Source organism: Temnothorax nylanderi, unplaced genomic scaffold (assembly GCF_030848795.1).
Source record: "Temnothorax nylanderi isolate EJ_2023f unplaced genomic scaffold, tnyl_v1.0 TNYL_tig0130_pilon, whole genome shotgun sequence".
In the NCBI taxonomy this organism is placed as follows: domain Eukaryota; kingdom Metazoa; phylum Arthropoda; class Insecta; order Hymenoptera; family Formicidae; genus Temnothorax; species Temnothorax nylanderi.
Window position 1 is genome coordinate 426753 of NW_027249192.1, and position 15050 is coordinate 441802.

The 15050-nt window shown below is 51.0% G+C and overlaps 1 protein-coding gene across 4 annotated transcripts in view; it reads right to left on the minus strand.

Moving 5' to 3' along the window:
- Positions 1–15050, minus strand: part of LOC139776816 (epoxide hydrolase 3-like) — a 55782-nt gene that overhangs the window by 28752 nt on the left and 11980 nt on the right. For 2 of the 4 annotated variants that reach the window (XM_071713775.1, XM_071713774.1), the window contains one exon: positions 1931–14024. In XM_071713775.1, coding sequence (XP_071569876.1) covers positions 13840–14024 — 185 coding nt within the window. In that variant the 3' untranslated portion in view covers positions 1931–13839. Of the gene's footprint in view, positions 1–1930; positions 14025–15050 lie in introns of those variants that run through there. The other 2 variants (XM_071713776.1, XM_071713773.1) reach the window with 2 other exon arrangements.

Below are 15050 nucleotides of genomic sequence, written 5' to 3' on the forward strand. Positions count from 1 at the left end.
AATATCTCAAATAATATGAGATATTTCAAAAAATTCATAAGAACATTTTTTGTAGATATTTGTCTGCTCTACAACTTTGATCTCTACAAAAATTTCGAAATTCATCGTATTTGTGGAGAAAAACAAATTTGTTTATAAATTGTTAATAAAAAACATACTTAGGGATAGCGGAAAATGGCGAAATTTGGATATGTTGTTCAGTATATTTTTCTGAACACAATGACGTAATAAAACCTTGTGTTGCAATTTTTTCTAGGTACCCCCCCTTTTTTCCGTATTTTGACTGGACTAGAAGAAATCCGCTCTCTCAACCGGTCACCCATCCAAGTAGTATACCGGCGCCTTGTCGCTTGACATCGATGATCGAACAGGGTAGTGGTGATCCTCTGACTCTGACGCTTCTTTCTTTCTTATACTTGCTTATTTTGGTGAGCATAAAGCTATCGCATAACAATATTAACAATACAGATATACGATCTTTTTTGCCAGTCAGCGTCGAATATTATTTTATATTAAATATTATTAAATATTTTATATTTTATATTAAAAATGCCATATGACAAAATTTGGAATATCAGAACATTCTTAATAAAAGAGAAATAATGCAATAATTATATAATAATAAATTTAATTTTTTATAAGTTCTAAAGTCTGTCAGCAACTTTTCGGAAATATTACAAATGCAATGTTGTATGTGAAACATTCAAAAATATAACGCGTGCAATGCAAACGTAATAATAGTCTTATCATGTATCAGAAATGTTTCTAAACCATTGCATCTGCAATATTTCTCCCGCAATATTGTAGAAAATTCACTGCCTGCAATTCAATTTTTCATTACCGACGCAATCTTTCGGAGATTTTTCACAGGTATTTTAGATGCGGTGTTGCGTTTAATATGTTACAGAAATATTATTCGTGCAAAGTAAACGTAATAGTGCTTTTGTAGTGCTTTGGAAATGTTTCTGAAATATTGCATCTGCTACATTTTTTTTGCAATATTACAGAAACTTATAAATATTGTAAACAACTTTCTGAAAGATTTCAGACATATTGTTAATGCAATATTGCAAAAAACATGGTGCAGGTACATTTTTGAAATATTTTAGATGCATAGTTGCAAGTGAGATGTTAATGAAGTGTTTCTGCATTGTTTCCGAATATTTCAATATTTCAGCAACATAACATGCCGAGTGGGGAAGTATGTATATGTTCTTTATTTAAATAAGATCTAGAAATATGTACATAATTTTGATATACTTTTGATTGGAAATAATGATTATCTTACTCTGGCGAAGATTTTGTCTAAGTATATGTTTGTGCAATTTTGATTTGTTAATTAAAATTTAGAAATAAGTATAAAATTGGATATCTCTTTACTTGGAGATTATGATCTGTATTACTTTGACATCTTTTTGCCTGAATATAAATTTATGTAAGTTTATGAAATTTAATAATTTTTTAGATTTATGTACATAATTTACACTTTCATACATATTGGAAACCTCGTGTTCTTTGCGATATAAACTTATGACTTATAGCATATTTTATTTGGAATTATTGATTATTAAGTCTGGACAATAATTTCGTCCATAATATAATTTATAATATACTTAATGCCATACTTTATATATGTGGTAATTTTCCAGATAAAATTGTAAAAATGCGAATGTTCGATATACGGGCTCAGCTCTGAGCAAATTTAGGTTTGTACACACGGGCTCAATCTTGAGCAAATATCTGGCTACCTACGTACCTGCTCACAATTGCGTAGGATTAAGAGCTGTTAATTACAATCGTCCATCGGATTGCAGGATGCACATCTGGGCAGTGTGTATCATTATGTGGGCTGTCTTAGGGGAAGGTCACCCCAATAAGAAACCAAAATACACAACATGGACTATGAACAAGGACAATGAGTTAACCGTACCGTCACAGGAAGTTCGGATCCCCAGTGGCCGGTGTGTCACCTCCCCCGAGGGTGGCGCGTCGTCATCGAGCGAGGGGCTGCCGGCGTTGCCTACGGGCGCCGGTAGTAATTCTGCGACCGTGGAAGAGGGCATGCAGATTGTAATATCTACATGCCCTAATGAATTTGCGTGCGCCCCAGACCCAGACCACGCATCACGTACTGGTGAGACTGACGAGGAGACGCATCGATCCACAGAACCTGGGGATGTTTTTGACCGCGGAGTGGCGGTTGCTAAGAAGATTTTGGATCATATGGACCGATCTACATCTGCCACCCCTGAACGGGAACCACAGTTAACCCCACTTGGGGATGATGGTGGTATCGTTGATATCAATATGGATATCCATAAGCCCGTTTTCTCCTCAAGGAATAAGGATGAAGAAAGCGCCATGGATGAAGAGGAAGGATCTAACGCGGTAATCGAACTCTCGGATGAGGATCAGAAAACTCTGATCCGACTACGCCGCCGGAAACAAGAGGTGCGGCCAAAAAGAGGAAGGCGGAGGAGTCTCCGAAGGGTTCCTCCCCTGAAGTTTATCAGTTTAATGCTGAGAGGAAGACCGGTAGTAAGGGCCAGCTTCGTAAAAAATCCATAACTTCCGCTGTTGTGGATTCTCCGAGAGGAAAGGATACGAGGATTGATGCAATAGCCGTCGATGCTATGAAGGACTTTGATACCGATAAGTTGGCAAAAGTCGCATATAATTGCCTGAATAAGATGGAGCTTTCCATCGATAAATGTACGAATATCCAAGGCATGCTTAAGGGACACTTTAGGCACGGTCTCAAAAATGTGACAAAAGTCATTAGGGAATTAATTGAGCGTTTAGATACCTCTGGTGATATCTCCTCGTTCAAGGTCCAAAATACCAATTTGGCTGCACAAGTTCGCGTGTATAGGAAGGATGAGGACGTCAACAAACGGGAGTTGGCCTTAAGAGAGGAAGAAAATAGGAAGTTAAAGAAGGAAGTGGAAGACCTTCGTGCTGAAATAGAGAGGAGAAACTTACGTGCTCCTGTCGTGGAACTGGCTCCACGAACTTCCACCAAACCTGACGAATAGAAGGAACTTAGGGCTAAACGTTCCGAAGATTACCCACCTCTACCTCAGAGAAAGGCAAAATCCAGGTTAATCGCCCATCAGCAATTAATGGGCAGTGTTGAGAAGATTTCCGCTGGATCGGATAATGAAGCTAGATCCGAACAAGAAAATACTGAGGAAAATACTTTTGCCTCCGTTTCGAAGGCCCCTAGAAGGGGCTCTCCTAGTAAGAACGGAAAGCAAACTTCTAGAGCCCGTTATAAATTTATCGCGCCTAGGGTCGAAGAGATCGAAGATGACGTAGGTCCTGCTCGTGAGCTAAGAGTGATGCATGAGCAGATTACTCAACTGTCCTCTCGTATGAACGAGATGCAGGCGATGCTTGCATCCCATTTGGACAGACTACCAGATAAGGTAGAATCAAGGAGTATCAGGAAGGTGAGAAAAGCATCTTTAAGAGTGAGGTCTCGGAAATGTCCGGAACCTCGGATGGAGAGCTTCTCGCTCCGCCGATGCAAGCACCTCCAACCGAAGAGATTTGCCAGAGTCGACGTGGATCTTCAACAAACAGAAACACCAGAACTGACGTCGTGAAGGATGGTCCTCGTCGACGAAGACCTCCTAAAACCGCAGCTGTTTTCATAACGAGTACGGATTCAAATCTCAGCTATGCTGACATATTGAAATTTAAAAAGCGAGGGAAAACATCGCCTTAGATAAACTTGGAATAGAGAGTTCCAGAATCAGGAAAGGAGTTAATGGAGGGGTCATTATTGAGATCCCGGGGGCTGACGGGGCCTTCTCTCTCGTGGTGTGCCACCTTGCCGTGGTGAGAGGGCTCCTTGTACCAGTGATCCACTGGGGCAGTACCTTCGGTCTAACCGTCGGGAGGGCCCGGTGGGGAGGTACAGGGTCTAAGAGTACACCGTACCCTTCTTTCCAGTACACTGGAAGTGAGGGGTACAATGGGGTCCGGCGCCCCCGCCAGGGATTAGTCCCTGACTCCCAAGCGCCGGTAGGGGAAGGCGGCCCCGACTACAAACGCCCGGTCGGCCGGGACCGTTAGGGGGGAGTTTCTACTCCTCCCGCTGGCCTAGAGGAAGGAAAACCTCGATAAAAAACCACGGGGAACGGGGGGCCCCTTATCGACCATTGCACGCCGGTGCTCCGGCAGGTCCGGGGAGGGGTTGTTGGTTTGTTCCCTGGGGAGAGAGGTAGCGGCGGGGGTCGCTCGCCTCGCCCCTGGGCTGAACGCGGGTGTCGGATCTCTCGGGCAATGGCCCGGTCCGGCACTCGTGCGGCCCTGGGGCTCGGCGGGCGCACTTCCCGCCCTACGTCGCCCCATCCCGGGGTTGGGCCACCTACCCATTGCACGCCGGTGCTCCGGCAGGGGGGTGGCTCGGGGTGTCCCTTGCGGGTGGGGGTAGAGTCGGCCGTGGTTCCTCGGGTGGGGGGGTCAAAAGGCCTGCGCTCCGTCCTCGGACGGAGGCGCCGCGACCTTGGTCGCGCGCGCTGCGGGTCTAGATCGCCCTTCCTGGGGGACCGCGAAGTCCCCCTCCTAGGAGGGGGGGGAAGACCGCCTCTCACTCGGCCCGGTACGTGGTGCTGGGTTCGGTGGGGGGCAGGCCCGCGCAAGGGGATTGCACACCAGGGACGTGGTCCCACGGTTCCCCGAGTGCGGAGGGTCGTCTCGGGCCGCTCGAAAGTATTTCGAGGTCGGGGCCGGGGCGACCTGGGTGGGAGGACTCGTCGGGCCGCCCGAAAGTACTCCGGGGTCGGCGTCGACGAGTCCAATAGTTGAGAGGATCGCCGGTCGTTAAACACCGGCGAGGCCGGCCGGGGGCGGTCGTCGGGGGGTTCTTTCCTGGCTTCGGCGGGGGGCGGGGGGCTGGGATCGGGTTCGCTCGGCCGGTTCCCCCCGTTCGTCCGTCGGGGCGGGGTTGGGGCTCTTCGGCGGGTGTCAGCTGGTCGGCGGAGACCCCACGGGCCGGGGGCGGCCCCCAGGTCATGTTGGCCTGGGTGGGCGTCTCCGGTACGGGTGTGGCGAGCCCGGGGTGCCTGAGCTCGGGTAGGTCGGACTCGAGAGGCCTGAAAGCCAACCGGCCTGGGGAAGGACACCCCGAAACCAAACCATCGTTTATATATATGATAATGTCGTCTTACGTAAGTGAATCCTTGGGTTCGGATCCTAAGGGCCGGCGCGATGGCGGGGGTATCCCGGCCCCCCCCCGCGTCGTCAACGAGCGACGGGCTACCCGTGGTGTTGCCGGCGAGCACCACGGGGGAACATGTGATCGCTGAAGGCGATGTGAACATCGCGAATGGGAGGACGAACCTCGGTTCAACTCCAAATCCTAATTTGGAGAAGGGACCATTAGGTAGGGTCAAACCGACCGCCAAAGGCCCATTAAGCGCGAGGTTAAGGAGTCAATCTCCACTTGTGTCCAAGATCTCCAGAGATCCTCCCCAGGACGACATGGACACCAACGAGAGAGAAGGTGTCGATGAAATTTCAAGAGACGCCTTCGCTGACGAAGAGATACAAGGCACTAGCTTTGGGTCTCAACAGACCTCATCACTCGCGGGAGATGAGGTACAGGTCATTAGTAGTGGTGAAGATGAGGCGTCTGGCACGCCCAGGAATAAACAACGGAAGAATAGGGTTGGTAGTCTTGAAAGGATGGAAGGATTCAAGGCTAGACAAACGGAAAAAAGTGAGAAGGACTTGGAGAGGAGTCTGACTGAGAACCCAGCCCCCTCTCTCTCTCAAAGAAAAGGAAGGAGAGGGAAAGGAAATTCTATAGAGAATTCCAGCAAGTCTCCACGGCGAGTCTTCCAAACCTGGTCATGGAAAAGGTCAGCGTATTGGACAACTTCCTTAAAAGGGCTAAGTTGAAGGGCACAGTCCAGGGATCGCTGAACGATGTCGCGGCGGTAGTCTCAGCGGCGACTGCGCGACTAGCGGGACATCTAGGGGAGGGAAACGACATGGAGCGGGACGATGAATTGGAGGAGCTCTGTGGACGGCTGTCTACATTAGAGGAGGAGAACCGTCAATTAAGGGGGAGGATTGAGGAATTCTGCAGGAGAAAGGAAGACACAATGGACATAGACATTGCGTCACACAAAACGGGACATAGTACGCCATCATCTGTGCCCGGAAAGAAGAAGGGGAACAAGGTCAGATACAACTGCCTAGAGGACAATTCGTCCTCGGACGAGGATAACAGGCGGAAGACCGCAAATGACGAGAAGGAGGAAAAGGAACGCAGGGCATCAGAAGAGAAGAGAAGGGAAATTCTGCGGGAGATAGAGAGATCCGGTGCACCGCCAGTGCTAAGGCCCTCTCTGTTAAACAGCAGGCCGGCCCTGCTGGAACCAGCAATACTCCCAAGCGTCGAGGTGGCTGACAATGAGGTCGAGATGGCGGAAGAACTGCCAGATCTGTCAGTGACGTCCGCCACCACCTTAGAGGATATAATCCTCAGTAGGATCACAAATAAGGTGGAAGCTATGCTGGGCCCGGTCTTGGAAAGACTGGGGCACATCAGCACACCCATTAAAGCGACCAATTCGTCAGCTAACAGGAAGGAGAGTTTAAACTCTGGATCAGTGCCAATTACTAGTGGCGCTAGCGGCAAGAAGAGCAATAAGAAGAACAATGCCGTTAAGAACCAAGCGACGGATAAGGGTGAACATAAGACACCAGCTAAGGACAAGGCCGAAAAGGCTAAAGCGAGTGGAAATAAATCCGGAGTTACCGACAAACAACAGAAGGCAGTGGGTAACAAAGGAACATTCGCTAATGCAGCGAAGAAGGGAATATCGCTGGGCAATAAGCCCTTTAGTGGGAACCCACAAGGAGGAAAGACACAGACCAACAAGAGCGGAACTGGGAAAGGGTCTCAGGTACCCCTACGAGGAGGAAAGATCCAGAGCAGCAAGGCTGCCCAAGATCAAAACCCCAAGAATAAGAGGAGCGGTAAGAAACCGCCACGCACGGCGGCAATTACCCTGACCAGCCTTAAGGGAGAGTACGAAGCCTTGATGAAAGAGGCAAAGAAAGAAATATCCCTTAAAGAGCTGGGAATCGAGGGGGGACTCAGAAATAGGAGAGCTCAGACGGGAGCAATCCTAATTGAGATCCCAGGAGCAGACGGAGCCAGGAAAGCCGACGCTTTGGCAGAGAAGATGCCAACCCTCTTCGCAGGAAGGGAGGGAGTCATCGTCTCAAGGCCACAAAAAATGGGGGAGGTAAGAATACTGGACCTGGAGGACTCAGTCACCAGCAGGGAACTGGCGGCCGCGGTCGCCAATGAGGGTGACTGCCATTCCAATCAGATACAAGTGGGTCCCTTTAGGTTGGGGCCCAACGGACTGAAAACTGCTTGGCTGAAGTGCCCATTAAAAACAGCGAACCTAGTAGCTGGAAAGGGCAAGATAAGGGTAGAATGGTTCGATTCCAGGGTGCAGGCCCTGGACGTGCGCCCTCTCCAATGTTTCAGGTGCTTGGAGGGGGGCCACGTCAGGGCTTGTTGTCCCAGCAAAGAGAACCGCAGCGATAGATGTTATCGTTGCGGTGAGAGGGGACACAGAGCGAGAGTGTGCACGGCCCCTCCCAAGTGTCCGGTCTGCTCAGACGCTGGAAAACCGGACAATCACAGAGCGGGCAGTAAAGCCTGCTCTCAAGGTAGGAAAAAGACGAAACCAGGAAGGTGGAACGTCCACGTAACCCAACCCCCGGGTGGGGAACGAGACGAAGAGGATATGGAGTACGAACTCGATTCGACTCAAGCTCCCCTCGTGCGAAGAAACAGTCTGCCCACGATAACCGGGAACGAAGTGGTCCAATTCAAATTCCCGCAAGGAAGGGCACTTAAGAGAAAGGCTACCCCCATTGAGGGTAATAATAGCGAGGACAGCGCGGAAAGACCAAAGGCACAGAGGACCAGAAAGCAGAGAACTTCAGTTATAGCCTCAGGAAAAGACGAGACGGTGAACGTACCAGTGATCACCACAATGCCTCAGGATGAGCTGCCTATCGTTCAGTTGGCAGGCATCGATCAGAATAACGAGAAGGGACAAACAGCGGAACAGTCGACCCATACCCATCTTAATGACGAAGGGGGGAAAGAGAGGATGGAGGAGGAGGCCTCTATCTCGAAAGAATAGAAATGCCTCAAAAAATATTACAGGCAAACCTTAACCACTGCCGTGCCGCCCAAGATATGTTTATATATACAATGACGGAGCGCGGCAGTGGCCTGGGAATAATCGCGGAGCCGTACCGGGTGCCGCCGGATCATCCGTGCTGGGCGGGTAACCCGGGCGGCTCCGTAGCGATAACGTGGAGGTTAACCGAAGAACCTGTCCCCTGCTCCCGTTTGGAGACAGGGGATGGGTTCGTAATTGTTAAATGGGGACACACCGTCGTTGTAGGCGTGTACGCGTCCCCTAGTGTAGACGCTGCACACTTCGACAGGTTCCTCGGGGATCTTTGGGGGCGCATAAGGAGAGTCCTGCCCGATCCTATAGTGGTGGCCGGGGACTTCAACGCCAAATCGGCGCTGTGGGGGTCCCCGGTCACCAACGCCAGGGGCAGAACTCTGGAGAGATGGGCGGCGAGCCTTGGCCTTTGCGTGATAAATACGGGGTCCGTGCAGACGTGTGTGCGACATAGGGGGGCTCCATAGTCGACATCACGTGGGCAAGCCCCCTGGCCGCGCGTCACATCGCGGGTTGGAGGGTGGTCGAGGAAGCGGAAACTCTTTCCGATCACGCGTACATAGAAATGTCAATCTCGACCACCACTCCGACGGTCAGGGCTCGTCGCCGGAAAGTGAGGGAGAAATTCCCCATGTGGGCGTTGAGGAAACTGGATAGAGATGCCTTCAGAGCATCGATCCAGGCCTCGTTATGGATAGACGACTTTGTGAACCTCCCGGAAGACGTCGACGAGGCGGCGGAATGGATCCGGGGCGTCATGACGACGGCGTGCGACGTCGGGATGCCCCGGTCCAGACCCCGCCCAAAAAAGTCGGCCTACTGGTGGACGGAGGAGATAGCCGAGTTGAGGCGCTCCTCCATCCGCAAAAGAAGAGAGTGGCTGCGGGCTAGGCACAGCCAGCAGCCGGATAGAATCGAGGCGGCCGGGGAGGGTTACCGTTCCGCCAGACGGGCCCTCTCTACGGCCATAAAGGTGGCCAAGGACCGAGCCTGGGCGGACCTGTTGCAGGCCCTGAACGAGGATCCGTGGGGGCGCTCTTATCTAATGGTCCTGAACAAACTCAGGGCCTGGGCTCCCCCAACGACGGAGTCCATGAACCCCGAGTTCCTCAAGGAGGTCGTCGACGTCCTCTTCCCGGATGATCCCGCGGAGAGGGCGTTCGGCGGTCCCGCTCCACCGCCTGTGGAGTGGGACGAGGAGCTCGAGGTAACCATGGACGAGATGGTAAAGGCGGCAAAGCGCCTAAAAACAGGTAAAGCTCCAGGGCCGGACGGGATACCAGGCAAAGCATGGTCCTTGGCTACGGGGGAACTGGCCGAACAGCTTAGGAGACTGTATACGAAGTGTCTCAAAGAGGGCCGGTTCCCCCGGGAATGGAAAGTGGCCAAGTTGGTCCTCCTCCCAAAAGCGGGGAAGCCCACCAACTCACCCTCAGGGTATAGGCCAATCTGCTTGTTGGACGAAGTCGGCAAGTTATTTGAGAGGGTTATTGCCGACAGGATCGTCCAACACCTGTCCCGGACTGGTCCGGATCTTTCGCCGGACCAGTACGGCTTTCGAGGGGGTCGCTCGACAGTAGACGCTGTCGAACGCATCATGACCCTCTCGAGGGCCGCGGCGGAGGCGGGCAGGGTGTTATTAGGCGTCTCTTTTGACGTCGCGAACGCGTTTAACACCCTGCCCTGGTCGATAATAAGGGGGGCACTTATTCACCATGGAATCCCCCCTTACCTAATAGCCGTAATATTCGACTATTTACGGGACAGGAGATTGGTTTATACCGATCGGGAAGGAAATATAAGGGTGAGGCTGGTCGTTCGCGGGGTTCCACAGGGGTCAGTATTGGGCCCCTTGTTGTGGAACCTGGGCTTCGACGCAGTATTGCGTATCGTCCTCCCCTCAGGCTGTTGGCTGAATGCCTTCGCGGATGATACTTTCCTGGGGGTTGAGGGCGATGACTGGGATGGCCAACGTCGCAGTGGCGGCAGTGGTGGCCGCGATGAGGAAGGTGGGCCTCAGAGTGGCTCCCCAAAAGACGCAGGCGGCCTATTTTTACGACCGTCGTGCGATGGGGAGACCGCCTGGGGTCTACATAAGAGTCGAGGGAACCCGCGTCCCCGTAGGGGCCCAGATCAAGATACTGGGCCTCTGGCTGGATGGCACCTGGGGCTTCGGCGAGCATTTCGCTCGCCTGGCTCCCAGGGTAAAGGGCGTAGCTGACAAGCTCGCCAGACTTATGCCCAACCTGGGAGGGGCGAGCGGACATGCTCGCCGGCTTTACGTAAACACCGTGCACGCCGTGGCACTCTACGGCGCCCCTGTTTGGGCGCCAGTGACGGAGGGCTCGCGGAAACTGCAGCAGACGCTGCGACAAATGCAGCGTCCGATCGCCCTAAGGGTGTCACGGGCGTATCGCACGGTGTCACATGCGGCGGCAACAGTCCTGTCCGGACTTCCCCCACTACATCTCGCGGCAAATGCCAGAGCCGAAGTACATCGGCGAATTAAGGCAGCGCGATCCGGGGGACCAGTGCCGGACAGGGCACGCATGCTGATAAGGCTCCAGGAGGCGACGGCCCTGCGCAGGGAATGGCAGGAGTACCTGTGCGACCCTACCTTAGCGGGGAAAAGGACCGTCGACGCCATCCGGCCCTGCCTGGAAGAGTGGCTGGGCAGACGGCGATGCGGGTTGACTTACCATATGACGCAGATACTCGCCGGACATGGGTGTTTCGGTGAGTATCTGTGTCGAATAGGGAAAGAGGCCACCACAAAGTGCCACCATTGCGACGAGGAAAGGGACACGGCGCAGCACACGCTGGAATTCTGTCCAGCGTGGGAGGTGCAGCGCCGTGTCCTAAAAGAGGCGTTAGGGAACGACTTATCCCTGGCGGCGATCGTGGCGGCAATCGTCGTCAATGAAGACAAATGGAGGGCTTTCATGGCTTTTTGTAGTCAAGTCATGCGCTCCAAAGAGGAGGCAGAAAGAATACGCAGAGGGGAATATAACCCCCACTAATCAGTCAGTGTTCTTCTCAAGATAGAGATGGATCAAAAAACGACCCATCTAGTTATACTCAAGTATAACACGAGTAGTCTGGAACCTCCGGATTCCCCCCCCCGACGAGGGTGGGGTCCGGAGGAAGAGAGGTCCGACTTCTCCGGCGGGGAATCCGGGAAGTCTGACATCCTCTCCAAACAAAGAGAGGAGTGGCGGGGCGGACGGTGTCCCCACCCCGCCACAATAGATTAGATCAGATGGCTCACTAAGCCAAAGGCGTCACCGCCTATAGAAGGGAGCAGTCAGGCTCGGCGCCGGAGGACGGCCCGGATGCGATAATCAATGTTCCCGGGCGTCCTTCAAATCGGCGCAGATAAGGATACCCGTGAGGTTTTAGTGGGTAGGCTACACGTGTCGCACTTTCCTGGGCACGTGTGGAATCCCACACTCCCCCTGTCCTCTCCCCGGAGGGCAAGGGGGTCTTCCCCTTCAGGGGCTATTGGTCAGGTTGGCCGGTAGTAGAAGATTTCCTCACGTTAATAAAAAAAAAAAAAAAAAAAAAAAAAAAAAAAAAAAACGGGGCCTCCAAAGCGGACGTGTTAGCAGGTAAACTAAGGGAGGTGCTGGAAGGAAGCGCGGCACGCATAACCCGGCCGACCACAATGGGGGAGATTAGGATTTGGAACTTCGACGATTCCATCTCCCCGGTGGACATACTTAATGAAATCTCCATTATCGGAGATTGTGACGAGCAACAGATTAAGCTTAGCAACATCAGGAGGATGAATAACGGCCTACACTCGGTGTGGGCCAAATGTCCTCTTTCCGCGGCGGTCAAAATCACCGATTCTAATAAGTTGAAGATTGGATGGACCGTAGCTCGGGTGGAGTTATTGGCGGCAAGGCCCGTCCAATGCTATAAGTGTTGGCGGCACGGACACGTACGTAATAACTGTACTTTCAAGGAAAACCGGACCGGTGATTGCTTCAGGTGTGGCTCCAAGGATCATCGGATAGATACTTGTAAGTCGAGTCCTCACTGTGTTATCTGTGCGGACCTCGGCAAACAGAGTGGACATCGACTCGGCTCCGTTCCGTCTTGCCTCGAAAGGGGACCGCCTACTCGACGAACGAATATAAGAGATGGCTAAGTTTATTCAAGCTAATTTGAATAGAAGTAAGGAGGCCCAGGACCTCCTGACTCATCACTCGTCTGAACTGGGAGCCGGGCTGTGCATAGTATCCGAGCCTGCTCGCATGCCCGACTCCCAATCATGGTTTTTGAGCCGAAATAGGCTAGCTGCCGTTTATGTAAATAGCCGCATTATAAGTTGTCCCGCAAAGCTACATTTCCAGGGATTAAATTCAGTAGCGATTAGTGTTAAGGATCTGTATATAGTTTCCTCCTACATCTCACCGAATTCGGATGCGGGTCAGTATCAGAACTTTTTGGACGAGCTAACTGTAATCTGCTCAAGCGTGCCTAACAATAGCGGCCTAATTGTCTGCGGCGATTTCAACGCCCATAATTACGCGTGGGGCTCACATTTTGTGGATCTCCATGGAGATCTTTTGGATGAATGGACCGCTCAAATGGACCTCCGTTTTGGCCAACATCAGCAATAGACCCACGTTTATCGGTCATCAAGGAAGTTCTGTTATAGATCTGATCTGGGCTTCGGCAAATGTTATGAATAAAATCCGTGATTGGTCCGTAAGGGAGGATATCGAGTCTCTATCCGACTATTTATATATAAGCTTTAGAATACTTGACTCCGTCAGCTGTGTTCCAATGACTGTTCCGCCGGCTAGATGGAACTTCAAGAAAATGGACGTCGAACTGTACACGTCCGCGATTGACTGGATCTGCGCGGTTACTCCTAGGGATGATAACTCTATGATAGAGGTATTGCCGGACCGCTGGATTTATCGGTGTATGTCCAATGCATGTAATGTCGCGGTTCCTCGCCTCCGCGCACGCGGTTCCGGTCAGCAGACGTATTGGTGGAGCGACAATATCGCGCGGTTGCGGACTGCGGCAATCAGGGCTAGACGGGCATGGTTTCGTGGCCGAACCAGAGACCCAGCAGTAGTCTCGGCAGGAAAGAGATCTGCGTACCCTCCCTTCGGGGTGGGCCTAGGGGAGGGGCACAGCGTTTCTCTTGCCAAGAGCCATCCGTCTTGGCCGGGGATGTGGATCCAAGGTAACTCGGATCCAGGGATTTTTTTTTTTTTGGTGGTGGGTATGTTTCCCTCTATATTAACGGGTCTGGCTGACGGCGGAACGCCCAATGCCGGGCCCGTGTCTTGTTTCGAGTGGAGCCCTCTATCCGGGTAGAGGGTTCCTGTTTGTGTTTTTCGTACACGTTTTGCGGTTCGTGTACGTCTCCCTGTGGGGGTGTGAACTCCCCCGATGAACGGTTCCGCAGCCAATGAAGAGACCCCTCGATGATATGGCTGCCCGCGGCTACTATAATGAGGGGCATCTGAGGCGGTCAAATGGTGACACTTGTGTCTGAACCATTCGACTAGGGACTTAGTTCCTCGGGGGACAAACACTCTCGTTTTCGACCTGTCGTTGGTCTTTTGTCTTTGGTTCACGTTTTCTGTCGCCTCGAGCGTGAGGACTGTTGTGGCATGTGAAGTAGTACCTCGTGTGTCCCATGTGTCGTGACTGTAGTCCGTTGTCCGGTGTTTAGGGAGAGGGGTTTTAGTGGGTGCAAGCCCCACATATCCCGGGTGGCCGGCCCCTGGTAGAATGCGCGAGACATTTCCCCTCTTCCTGCGAGAAACAAACAAAAAAAAAGATGTTAATCCCCGGGGAAAAAAGGATTAGATCTGACCAGATCAAATTTTATCTGGTCAGATAGGCTCAGATATGACTTCTCATGTCTGCGCAGATCTGGTCATATATGTTCATATATAATTATGTATAACTATATATATGGCGTGCAATCTGATTTTCGACGGCTCAGATCGGGCCATATCTGCTCAAATTGGACCATATCTGCTCCGATCGAACCATATCTGTGATTAAATTTCATCGAAACAGTCTAGATCTGACTGTATCTGTTTATATATAACCATATCTATACTCGAATGCGATCCAAAATACATTACGTCTGTCCATATCTGTCCAGATATAAGTCGAACTGAGGTTGTGTTTGATCGAAAACTGTTCGGGTTTGACGATATCTGGCCATGTTTAACTATAATAAATTAAACAATAATGTATAATGTTCGCTTGAAATAAATAACAAGACAAAAGTTTAAAACGCAACATATCGCCCGCGTGAATATAAACAATAATGTATAATGTTCGCTTGAAATAAATAACAAGACAAAAGTTTAAAACGCAACATATCGCCCGCGTGAATATAAACAATAATGTATAATGTTCGCTTGAAATAAATAACAAGACAAAAGTTTAAAACGCAACATATCGCCCGCGTGAATATAAACAATAATGTATAATGTTCGCTTGAAATAAATAACAAGACAAAAGTTTAAAACGCAACATATCGCCCGCGTGAATATAAACAATAATGTATAATTGTTCGAGAGCACGCGGATGCGCGTTTGATGGCGCGAGGAAGACGACCACGAGGAAAGCGGTTCACACAAGTCAAATACGTATAAGTCCACTAAAATAAGTATATTACAATAAAGTCTCAGTATACAATGGATACAGTGGTCCTTTACTTTTAGCAAAGCAAGAAGCCGTAAACGCGCGCACAGATGTTAGTACGGCATGCAGCGGTGGTGAAAGCGTGTTCGCGAAGCGCGATAGCGAAGAGCGAACTCAAAG